Source organism: Oryctolagus cuniculus, chromosome 16 (assembly GCF_051225735.1).
Source record: "Oryctolagus cuniculus isolate XC-2025 breed Fujian yellow rabbit chromosome 16, ASM5122573v1, whole genome shotgun sequence".
Taxonomy (NCBI): domain Eukaryota; kingdom Metazoa; phylum Chordata; class Mammalia; order Lagomorpha; family Leporidae; genus Oryctolagus; species Oryctolagus cuniculus.
In genome coordinates, this window is record NC_142882.1 from 90,183,585 (window position 1) to 90,195,630 (window position 12,046).

Consider the following 12,046-nt stretch of genomic DNA (forward strand, 5'->3'; position numbering starts at 1 on the left):
AGCTAGCGGTTTGGTTGGCTTTCTGGGAACTACTCAGCTCTGACCAAAGCAATTTAGGCTTGAAACTGACTCCATCCTAGTGGCACTGGCCTGAAATGCAGCTGAGAAAGAGAAGAAGTTGGGTTCCAGCCTCTGAGGGCCTTGCTCTCTCCTTCCTGTCCTTCTTCCCTTCTCTCCCCTCTGTGTCTGGCTTCATATAATCTTGTCCCATCCACCTGTCTTTATTTCTTTCTTTTTTTTTTTTTTTTTGGTTAAACATGTATTTATTTATTTGAAAGTCAGAGTTACAGAGAGGAGAGATAAAGGTCTTCCCTCTGCTGGTTCACTCCCCAAATGGCTGCAAAGGTTGGGGCTGAGCCAGACCAAAGCCAGGAGCCAGAAGCCAGGAGCTAGGAGCTTTTTCTGGGTCTCTCCTATGGGTGCAGAGTCCCAAGGATTTGGGCCATCCTCTTCTGCTTCCCAAGGAGCATTAGCAGAGAGCTGGAACAGAAGTGGAGCAGCCACGACTTGAACCGGCACCCATGTGGGATGCTGGCACTGCAGACGGCAGCTTAACCCACTGTGCCACGGTGCCAACCCCCACCTTTCTTTTTAAAAATGTGTTTATTGATGTATTTTCATTTTGTTTGAAAGGCAGAGGGACAGACTGATACACACACACACACACACACACAGAAACTCTTCCACCTTCTGGTTCACTCCCCAAATGCCCGGAACAGCTAGGCCTAGGTCATGATGAAGCCAAGAAAACGATTCTATCCAGATCCTGTGTGTGGTGGGAGAGACCCAAGTGCCGGGGCCTCAATCTGCTGCCTCTCAGGTTCATTAGCAGGAAGCTGGGCTGGAAGTGGAGGTGTGTAGGGTGGACCAGCATCTTGGCACCATGTGTTAAGCCACTGCTTTCGGTGTCAGCGTCCCATTGAGTGGCAGTTCAAGTCCTGGCTGTTCCACTCTGAGTCAGGTTCCTGGCTAATGCACCTGGGAAAGCAGCGGAAGATGACCTGAGTGCTTGGGCTTCTGCCACCTATGTGGGAGACCTGCATGGAGGTCTGGGCTCCTGGCCTCAGCCTGGTGCAGCCCTAGCCATTATGGCCATTTGGGGAGTAAGCCTACAGATGGAAGATTGAGCTCTCTATGTCTCTTCCTCTGTAACTCTGCCTTTCAAATAAATAAATAAATCTTAGGAAAACAGAAAGGAAGTGGAGGTGGGACTCAGTTATGGGTACTAAGATATGGGACTCAGGCATCTCAAGCCATTACTTAACTGCTATGCCAAAACCTGCCCCTCCCATCTGCCTTTCTAAGGAATCAGACCTTAATTCAAAGAATCCAGTGGACTGGCTGTGGGGTGAAACATTGGGGGTTTGGGAAGGGCTGGCGAAGACACAAGGGACAAGTCTTGTTCTCAACCATAAAGCCAACTACAACTTCGGAACACCGGTAGCAGGTGTCTATGGCTAAGCAGGTGTCTATGGCCAAGCAGGGGGATCTGGAATTCTGACTTGGTGGTGGCTGATGCAGCAGGCACGTCTGTCCCAGACCTACCATCTGTGACTCTGGAGTGAATGCAGAGTGACCGTTTTCCTCTGAGGAAGCGTCAGCTTTGGAGGGAAGCTCCAGGAAGTTTCGTTCTCTAACTCCATGGCTCCCTCAGTGTCTTCTAGGGCCAGAGAAATCCCCAGGTCCAGGTGAGGTGCAAGCTTGGGCCTTATCTTCTGGTGCCCCACGTGAAGGTCAGGTTCCCAGGGCACCTTGGTATACCGTGTTAGTCCGCTCAGGCTACCACCAGACACCACGTAATCGGTGGCTTCAACAGCAGAGATCTGTGGTCTCTCATCTCTGGAGGCCAGAAGCCTGAGACCCAGGCACCGTCAGGGTTGGTGTCTGGTTTCTCTGCTCGTCTGCTCAGGCTGCCACCAGACACCATGTGACCGGTGGCTTCAACAGCAGGTTCTTGCAGTCCTGGAGGGCAGAAGCCCGAGACGCAGGCGCCGTCAGGGTTGGTGTCTGGTGGGGCTGCTCTGCCTGGGTTGCTTTCTTTTGCTGTGCCCTCCTCACCCGGACTTTCTGTGTGTGCACTGCTGGTGTCTCTTCTTCACAGGACACGGTCTTACTGGACTGGGGCCACACCTCTTACCTCACTGAACTGTACTTCCCCAAACGCCCCCTCTGTGATAGGAGGGCATGGACGGTGGAATTGGAAGATAAATTTGGTGTAAAATTTTTTTTTGACATCAATGCATAGTTTTTTCATAATAAGCATTTTTCATGAGCTTTTTTTTTTAAAGACCACTTGGGTGCCTGGATTTCAAAATCGTTTTTGCAAAAGAAGTAAGTTTTTAATTCAATTTCCATGAGCTTTTTGAAGTACCCTTGTATTGTCATCTTGGGGTTGAGGGCTTCAACATCTGAAATTTGGGGAGTGTAGTTCAGTCCATAACGCTGTCCTTTTCCCTCTGGGCCCCCTGGTGACACAGTCTCACCGTAGATTTCCCATTCCCGGATCTCACCGGAACCAGCAAACCTCTGCTGCTGCGATTTAGCAAGAGGGACGGAGGAGTCTAATCTCCTGGCTTTGTCCCCTGGTTGTCATGGCTACCTTTGGACTTTTAATGCTTCCCTGTCCACTGAGAGGTGTGGAGCAAGCGGTGGTCCAGGCGGGTGGACAAGTCTGCCTCCTGGTGCGGGGCAGCTCTTGCGGTGGGAGAATCTGGGGAGAGGCGGCCCTGGGAGACCCCCGGGATGCTGCAGGCCCCTGCTGTTACTTCATCTGTGCAGTTGCACTGATCAGGAGAAGGTCATGGTTGGCCAAGGTCATATAGCTCCACCCACAGGCTGGACCTGAAATTCCGGTAGAGGGAGGGATTCAAAGGCTTAGGAGGTTGAAGTAGCAGAGTGGATTTGCCATTTAAGTCCTGCTCGGCCGGCGCCGCGGCTCACTAGGCTAATCCTCCGCCTTGCGGTGCCGGCACCCCGGGTTCTAGTCCCGGTCGGGGCGCCGGATTCTGTCCCGGTTGCCCCTCTTCCAGTCCAGCTCTCTGCTGTGGCCAGGGAGTGCAGTGGAGGATGGCCCAAGTGCTTGGGCCCTGCACCCCATGGGAGACCAGGAGAAGTACCTGGCTCCTGCCTTCGGATCAGCACGGTGCACCTGCCGTGGCGGCCATTGGAGGGTGAACCAACGGCAAAGGAAGACCTTTCTCTCTGTCTCTCTCTCTCTCACTGTCCACTCTGCCTGTCAAAAAAAAAAAAAAAAAAAAAAAAGACCTGCTCACCCACCATGGGGGTCCGGAGCACACCTTTCCCTGTGACTGTGAGAGATGAATATCCTTGAAGGGCTTTGTGGCTGCTTTTCTCTGGACCAGGCCTTACAGTGGGAACCACAGCCACCCCACTGAAACCTGCAGGTGCTGAGGAAGTGACTGGTTCTGGGGTGACAGAGGCAGGTGGTGGCACCCACCCACAAGAGGCGATGTGTTGCTGTGACACGTAGATGCTGTGCTGCCATGGAGGCGAGGAAGAGATCCTGCAGAGCCACTGTGTTGCCAAGCCCTGTGATTAAGTGGGAGGAGAGGACCACCCCAGGCAGGACTGTGCGTGGCCCACATCTCCAGGAACGGTGGGCAGTGTCACCCCACTGGGAAAGAACCAGGGGGAGCACAGGTGCCTGCTGACAGCAAAGGGAGTATGGAATGGGCCGTAGAAGAAGGAGGTTACAAATACCAGCTACGAGCAGGTGCCCCGTTGTGGGAGTGAGTTCTGTAACTACCTTGATTGTGTCAGGAATGTTTGTGTGTATGTGGACAGCAAATATATTTTTTCTTCCTTGTCTTACCTCTTTATCATGAAGCATAAAAGGTATATTACATTTGTATCATAGTGTTGAAATATTTTTAAATTACAGGATCTCAAGGAGAAGAACTTGATCTGTCATTCAGAAACGTCAGAGATGCTACCTTCTCTTCTTAGGAAGGGGCGGGTGTGTCCAGAGCTGGTTATTGTCTCTGTTTGAAGATTAAGTATAGTTTATTTATTTTTCTTAAGATTTATTTACTTGAAAGGCAGAGGGAGAGAGAGAGAGAGAGAGAGAAAGAGAGAGAGAGAGAGGCCTATCATCCACTGGTTTACTTCCTAGATGGCCACAACGGCCACAGCTGTGCCAATCCAAGCCAAGAGCTCTTCCGGGTGCAGGGGCCCAAGGGCCTGGGCCATCTTCTACTGCTTTTCCAGGCCATAGAAGGGAGCTGGATCGGAGGTGGAGAACCTGGGACTCAAACCAGTGCCCATATGGGATGCTGGCACTGCAGGTGGCAGTTTTACCTGCTACGGCTTGGTGCCAGACCCAAGTATAGTTTAAGGAGATGTGTATGGGTGCCAGGATGACAAGGATGACTTGTGATGGCCAGTTTCATGTGGCATCGTGATTGGCCATGGAGTGCCCAGCTGTTTGGTTCCACATTCAGCAAGTTTCTCTGTGGGGGTTTTTGGGTAAAATTACATCTAAGTGGGTAGGCTGGCTGTGGAAGATGCCCTCCCTGATCTGAGTGGGCCTCATCTTGTTTTTTTAGAACAAGATGACTGACTTCTCTCCTGAGTCAGAGACAATTTCTCCTGTCTGATGGCTTCCAAATGAGGTCCCGGCTTGTTCTGCTGGCTTCAGACTTGGGTGGAGACGCCAGCTGTTCATGGGCCCTGAGCCTGCTGGCCCTTGGGTGGGAGCTACCCACCTGGTGGGAACTACCCACCCAGGTGTCAGCTCTCCCCGTCTCCAGCTCATTGACTTACCCCGAAGATCAGGCACTTGGCCGCCTCCACAGTCACTCACCCATCGTGGGTTTGTTCTGTTTTTCTGAGAATCTGGCTAATAGGGCCTGTTCCCTGAAAGCAGTCATGTTTCTGCTCCGGAACCACTCTGGCAGAGTGGCTGCTGGGACAATAAGTGAGCAGAAGCTGTGCTCGGGGGCTTCTCCTTATCCTGTACTTTGTTTTCCAAGTCTTGCTGAAGCAGGCACGGGTTGGGATACTTTCAGCCCACGGTGGAGTGCTGGTTTGAGTCCTAGTACCTCTGTGTCTCCTGCTAACATGTGCTGAGTTCAGGTGCTTGATACCGGTTCAAGTGCTTGGGCCCTGCCACCCTCGTGGGGGGTTCTGAGTTTATGGCTTTGAAGGGAAGTTTATGGAGCTCTGGGTTTATGACTCTGACTTGGCACAGACCTGGCTGCTGTAGGGATTTGGGGAGCGAACCAGCAGATGGCGTCTCTCTCTCTGGTACTCTGCTTTTCAGGTAAAATATATAAGCACTTAAAAATTAAAAAAAAAAAATGAAGGAATTACCTGTGATGGGCCATGTTCTAAGGGGGTCTGCAAAGAAAGCCAGGGCAGCTGTGCTTACAGGGAGCAGGCAAACCCACGTGTGTGCACTGAGTCCTGCTCCGCCCATTTATGTAGCGAACAATCAAATCAAAGCAAATCCATGTTCTCTCAAGGTGAGTTTACAGGGTAACTGAGCCAATTAGTGAGTTATTTTGCTCAAAGCCGTGTCCGTTTCCTGCAGCAAGAGCTGTTTGTGGAACATTCACGCTGCGCCCGCTGCTTTAGGAAGTGGAAGCTCCATGCTGCCGGCCATCCTGAGCGGAGCTGGGGCAGCAGGTGCTCAAGGGGCCTGGCCCCGGGGCTTGGAGCAGCCACGCCTGCTGGTCCCGCATTCCAGCTGAAGGAGTTCAGATGTGCGGGGAACACACTGGGCCAGAGGCAGCCGCAGGCCGCTGGCTGGGTCCTGCCACGCCTGCCCGGTCACCCTGCAGCCCCTCGCTCTGCTTTGCCTGCTGGCTGAAGCAGTTTCCCGTCCCTTTGGGGGGATGAAAGAGGAGGTAAAGTGGGGGTGCAGCAGCAGAGGGGCCCTGGGGACACCATCTCACCGTCTTCCTGAGACCAATGCTGCTCCATCTCCTTTCTTCCAGGGTCTGCCACAGGACCGCAAGGAGCCATCCTGGAGACAGCGTGCCAGCCCACACTGCAGGACACAGGAGCACACAGGCCACCCCGTTAACCTCAAGGGAGATGGGAGGCACGTGGCTAACGTGGGCCTTGATCAGCTGCGTGGATTCTGGGCGAGGGTGGGCGCCCGGGGCACGTGCCCACACAGGGCCCCAGGGCAGCCTCCTCCACACAGCACAGCTGGTGGGGTTTCTCAGCAGACGCAGAGCAAGACAGACATCTGATGCCTGCTTCTTTCAGTCAGTCTCTCCTGCACCACCCACTGTTGTTGGGACTGACGAATAGGCAGCGTGCACTTGCCTGCGCCCGCAGATATAAGTGCCCTCCTCCCAGGCCGCTTCCTGGCCGAGAGCGGAGAGCAGCGCTATGGGGCACGCGGGGCGCCAGTTCCGGGCCCTGCTCTGGAAGAACCTGCTCTGCAGACTGCGGCACCCGGTGAGTGCTTGCCTGGGCGTTCCGGAGAGTTCTGGGAGGTCTGGGGAGACAGAGGGTGGGGGTGGGGGTGAGGGTGGGGGTGAGGGTGGGGGTACTGGCAGGTGCAAGTGCTCCCACTGCAGGGGATGTGGACTTCTTGCATTATTTTTACTCCAGAACCCTAAAGGGCAAAGTAGCTGAACCCTAATAACCGGTGCGAAATCAAGGAAACAGGCTATTGGTAAAAACCCTAAAAAATAACAAGTGGAATCTGACTCTACCTGGTGTTTGGGCATTTGTTGTACAAACTGCTAACGCCTGGTTGAAGGGGTCAGGCATTAAGTGCATTTAGTGTATAAACAGAGTTTGCAGCCCTGAGGGTGAGACTGCTCACTATACGTAACCCAGGCTGCCCGGGACGCGTCTGATGGTCAGATCTGTGCTAATTTACATTGTCTTAAAAACTGTATTCAGGCCGGTGCTGCGGCTCACTAGGCTAGTCCTCCGCCTGCGGTGCTGGCACCCCGGGTTCTAGTCCCGGTCGGGGCGCCGGATTCTGTCCCGGTTGCCCCTCTTCCAGGCCAGCTCTCTGCTGTGGCCCAGGAGTGCAGTGGAGGATGGCCCAAGTGCTTGGGCCCTGCACCCCATGGGAGACCAGGAGAAGCACCTGGCTCCTGGCTTCGGATCAGCGCGGTGCGCCAGCCACAGCAGCCATTGGAGGGTGAACCAATGGAAGATCTCTCTCTCTCTCTCTCTCTCTCTCTCTCTCTCTCTAACTCTGCCTGTCAAAAAACAAACAAAAACCTGTATTCAGATTGCATCAACAGGGCTTTCCTAAGCAGATTAGAATTGCTCATACCCAACCTGTGTGCCCGTACTTAGGTATCCTACAAGCCTGTGTGTGCGTGAGGTGGAAGCCCGTTGCTTGTCGTTATGATTAACTATCTCTTTGACTTAATACTGCCGATAAACGTGAACACTTGGAAGTGGATCTGCTGTAACAGCTCTGTTGCCTCTAAGTTTACGACCACACTTAGGGTTTTTTCTGTTGATAAATTCTCTGGATTGAAGAAATTCCATAATTGGCATTGAATTTCATTTTTGCTGGAATGTTCTCTCTAAGCAAATGTTAAAGGAGCTGTTGCATGTTTTGTGTAATTCTCAGGATCAGAATAACTTTAAACACTTTGTATTTCAAGGTCTGGGACAAGCAGGTGAGACCTGGTTATGCAGGGATTTTCCATCTATGTGGGTGAGTGACGATGTGAGGGTTTGTTTGGAAAATGGAGCCCCTTTTCCCGTGAGGAGGTTTCAGGTGCAAGTTGGCTAGGCCCTGTTCGAACGCTAGCTTCGTGCGTGTCGGCTTGGTTAATCTCAAAGGAGACCTCGGGCAGTATGAGGCCATCTGCTCAGGCGTGGGCATCTGAGTTGGAAAGCGTTCTCAGCCGTTGCTGCTAGGGGAAACCTCAAACACTTTGTTCCTTCGTTTACTGATGCCTGCTGTTTACAGCAGAGCCTCCGGCACCCGGCCTTGGCTTTGTGTCCGTCTGTGTTGGAGCACAGGTCCCCTTCCTTGTTCTGGATTGGTCCTGCCTTAGTGTGTGAGACCTGGACAGGTGCACATTCACCAGTGTGTCCCTCAGCTCCCAGGCCAGCACCTGGCACGTGGTAGGTGTTCAAGAGCCGTCTGTGGAAGGCGCAGGGGAAGGAACGGATACAGGACGGACTCACTGCATGGCTGCCGGGAGCGCTACTCTGAGCTGGGAGAGGAGTGGAAAGCGGTGAAACATAACAGCACACTGCGGGGTGCGTCCTACAGACCACCCCCGCCCCGACCCTGTGTTGACCAGGGTGCTTGTAGCTGCGTGGTAGAGACGGCACAAGCGGTTCCCACCCCGAGCATTCACAGCCCAACCCTGCCACTTCCTGGGTTACCAGAAGAGGCAGCTTTCCTACCTGGGCTTTCCACCTCCGAGGGCGAGCTTGTGGGCAAGGGTTAAGTGGTCCGTGCATGTGACGTGTTTGCCCTGGTGCTGGCGGGCGAGTTGGAGCCGTATGGGGTGGTGGAAATGGGTGCCCCAGCCATCTGGGTGGTGGTCGGGTAGCGAGGGCGAGGAGGGGTGAGCTGACTGTAGGCGTCTGGCTGCGAAGCTGGGCTGAAGGAGCTGGGGGGACGATGTGGGTGTGCTGACGTGTCTCGGTGCCAGTGTGCGGGAATACTGCGTGTGCCAGCGCGGTGGGAATATTGAGGCCAGGCCCCGCTGGGCAAATGTCTTCACGCTGACCTAGTTTCACAGCTGCTTTCTCTTTCCCAGCCGTCACCCATAAGCCCTCTATCTTCACATTATGGGAGTGGGGAGCTGACGTCAACTGTGGGATGAGAGAATAAATGGCCTCAAATGATGTTTATATAGAGGATGAGAACCATGCACCATTTGTAAAATGAAGGGAGCTTGTCTTTTATATTTTTCTAAAAACTCTTTATTGCATGATTATGGTTCGTTTAAAAATGCTTTATCATAGAAATTTCAAACAGGACAATAAAAATGGAATGGCTGAACAGTACCCATCATACTTATTTCTTGTCTATAGATGTTAAAATTCTATTCTTAGGAAAAATTAGCTTAAGTAGAATAATGTCTTTGTAACTTTTAATGTCATTTATTTTCTTTTTTTAATTAAAGATTTATTTATTTGAAAGACATTTACAGAGAGGTAGAGCCAGAGAGAGCAGTCTTCCATCTGCTGGTTCATTCCCCAGATGGCCTCAATGGCTGGAGCTGCACCGATCTGAAGCCAGGAGCTTCTTCTGGGTCTTTCCAGGTGGGTGCAGGGGCCCAAGGACTTGGGCCATCCTCTGCCATCCCAGGCTATAGCAGAGAGCTGGATCGGAAGAGGAGCAGCCGGGACTAGAACTGGTGCCCATATGGGATGCCAGTGCTTCAGGCCAGGGCATTAACCCGCTGCGCCACAGCACCGGCCCCTATGTCATTTAATTTTTTCCTCTGGATTTTTATTTATGCACGAGCACTATAAAAATAGGAATAATTAGAAAGTCTTCTAAAATTTCATTATCCCAATTCATATATTTTATGTTCTTTGGCCATTAGGCATACATAATATTTTCTTATAATTAAAATCCTAGCGTTTGCTTTCACATTATGAAACTTGATGCACAGTCATCCTATGTAATAGTCCTAGTTTATTGGTCACGCGTGCTGTATTCTACCCTCTGCTGCTGTCGGGCAGGAAGGTTCTCCCAGCGGCTGCTTTCGGGAATGCGGTGGTTGTACATGAAGGGTGCATTCAGTGCTGGGTGGGTCCCCAGAGCAGGTTTCCTGAGGCCTGGCTGGGTCAAGGGGAGTGTAAAGGGCTCTCGGGAAGGTGGCTGGCAGTTGTGTTCCCCACAGATGGTTCCTGAGCAACTGTGGGCCGGGGCTGGGGGCCAGGCTTTGCATGTGAACTTACAGGTTTACCTATTCTCTTAGCATGATTGGTCTATTTGCTTCTGATTGATAATTAAGAGCAACAGCCAGAAGGAAACCCTGAAAGCTGAGCTCTGCTCCGGGAAGTCTGGCTCATCTTTGGGTGCTCCTGTGTGTTGCTGCTGACCAGAGCGGCACCCAGAGCTACCCACTGGGAATGGCACAGCTTCCCAGCCTGCCCCATAGGTCGCGGAGTGGGGGCCTTTCTCAGGAACACTGTTGCCTCCCATCTCCTGCGTCTGCTGAGGACACCATCTCTGTCCTGAATCGCCCCGTGACGGCTCCCTCACCCCACCCATCCCTGGATGGACAGGACTGTGACCCCGTGCCACTAACCAAAGCTGCCACAGGCCTTTGGGGCTTGGTGCCTCTGAGGTCTTGGGCTGGTGGCGGGGACTGGAGTATGGTTTGATCCACAGACATCATTGTCCTGAAGCTCCTGGGGCTGGACCAGGAGAGGCCAATGGCAGTGACGAGACCATGCTGGTCACCGTTTCACTAGGGAGGCCCTTCTGGCCAGGGTCGGGTGAAGAATGCCCCAGATCCCTCCCACACACACAGCACTGCAGTCTCGCGTTAGAAGTTGCAGGGGTAAGATGCAGGCTCTCAGACATGGATGACCAGCTGCAGAGCGTGGTGCTGGGCATGCTGGTGTTGAACAGTACCAGCACGGTGTTTCTCGGTGAGGGAGCCCTGGGGCCAGGTGCACTGCAGACTGGTGACTGCCGGCCAGTGAGCTCCGTGCACAGACGCTCAGCCGCAGACCCTGGCGAAGCAGAAGATGGGAGGTGAGAGGCCAGGGGGTCACGGGGCTGGGTGGGGCCCTCGAGCTGTTATCAGCTCCCAGCAATTATATGGGAACTGCACATCTCCTGGGATCAGGCCACGGCGGGCTACTCCCAGGGCCGGCTTCTGTCCCCCTGACTGGAGCCGGACGGGGGCCGCCAGCATCTGCCCCGCATGTTATAATGGGAGGCCGTGACTCCAGGGCTTGCTGATGGAACTGGGCAGGATGCAACTCCCTGTTGCCTGGGACAGAAGACAAGGTTGTAAACATGAAACCTGGAGCCTGTGGGCTTCTCGAGGTTGGGCCACCTGCCCTGGGCCCCAGGAGGGAACTGCCCGGGCTCTGTGAGGCCGCTTTGGGTCAGGGCTGCCTCAGTTTACTCCGTGGTGAGCTCGGAAGAGCGTTACAGAAATCTGCCGATTGAAAACTACTCCCTTCTGTATCTGTAGAGCTCGGGGCTGCCCCGGAAGACAGTTGATTTCCTTTCCCTTTGTCATCTTGGCGCCAGCAGGGCCTTGTCTGCCATTTTGATGACATCACTCTCCTGCCTTTTTCTCCAAGCAGCAGTAGCTAAATCAACAACCAGACAAGAAGACCACTTTGGAGGGCAGCGGGGAGCTGCTAGGAGCTGGGGGTGCTGTGTGGCGTGCGCCCCCTCTGTGGCATGTCCTGGCCGGGGCAGACCAGGACATCACCTGGGTATTAAACAAGGCATCTGGTTTCTTTCCCAACTTGACTGTCAGGGTGAGGGGTAGGAGTTCCACGTTACCGGTTCATTGAAATTGATTCCAGTATCTGGGAGAGAAAATTGTAAGATGGTGAAAGGGCCGGGTCCAGGCCGGGGAGGTTCTACTCAGGGTGGTGGGGAGATGTGGCTTGTGAGAGTGAGCAGATAGAACAGAGGCCCGTCTGCCCAAGAGGCGTCACTTCCTGTGAAGGTGGGTCTTGTGGCGGAAGCCCAGGAAGTCTCTGGTAGCTGTTCACCGGGGCCCGGAAGGTCCTCGCTTTTTCAACGACCAAGTTTTTTTAAGCCCACACACTGATAGAGAGGCGGCAGCAAGGACAACCTTAAGGCTGTTGGGACGCTGAGTTGGAGGTGGAGGCTGCTCATAGGAAGTGGGCCAGACTGAAGGGCACGTGTGTTAGCGTGGGACTCTGAGGGTTCCTTCCAAGGAATCTGTCCAAGGTCAGCTCTGCGTTCTGTACCCGTGTGCACCCTTACTCTCTGGGCTCTGTACCTGCTTGGAATGCTTCCTCCCCTGGCTGCCTGCCCCATGGGATGCTGCTGGCCTGGCCCTGGCTCATGGGAGCTGTCCCATGCCAGGCTGCTGGCTTGCGTATGTACCCTACCCACCTTCCTCGCCAC

General features: G+C 53.6%; 1 protein-coding gene across 1 annotated transcript in view; it reads left to right on the forward strand.

The window, feature by feature from the left end:
• Positions 1-5,990: 5,990 nt before the first annotated feature.
• The window catches only part of LOC149121869 (ATP-binding cassette sub-family A member 13-like), a 38,532-nt gene continuing 32,476 nt past the window's right edge, over positions 5,991-12,046 (forward strand). Inside the window, exon 1 of the mRNA XM_089315971.1 lies at positions 5,991-6,429. Within this exon, the coding sequence (XP_089172097.1) occupies positions 6,361-6,429 (69 nt within the window). The 5' untranslated portion in view covers positions 5,991-6,360. The remainder of the gene's footprint in view (positions 6,430-12,046) is intronic.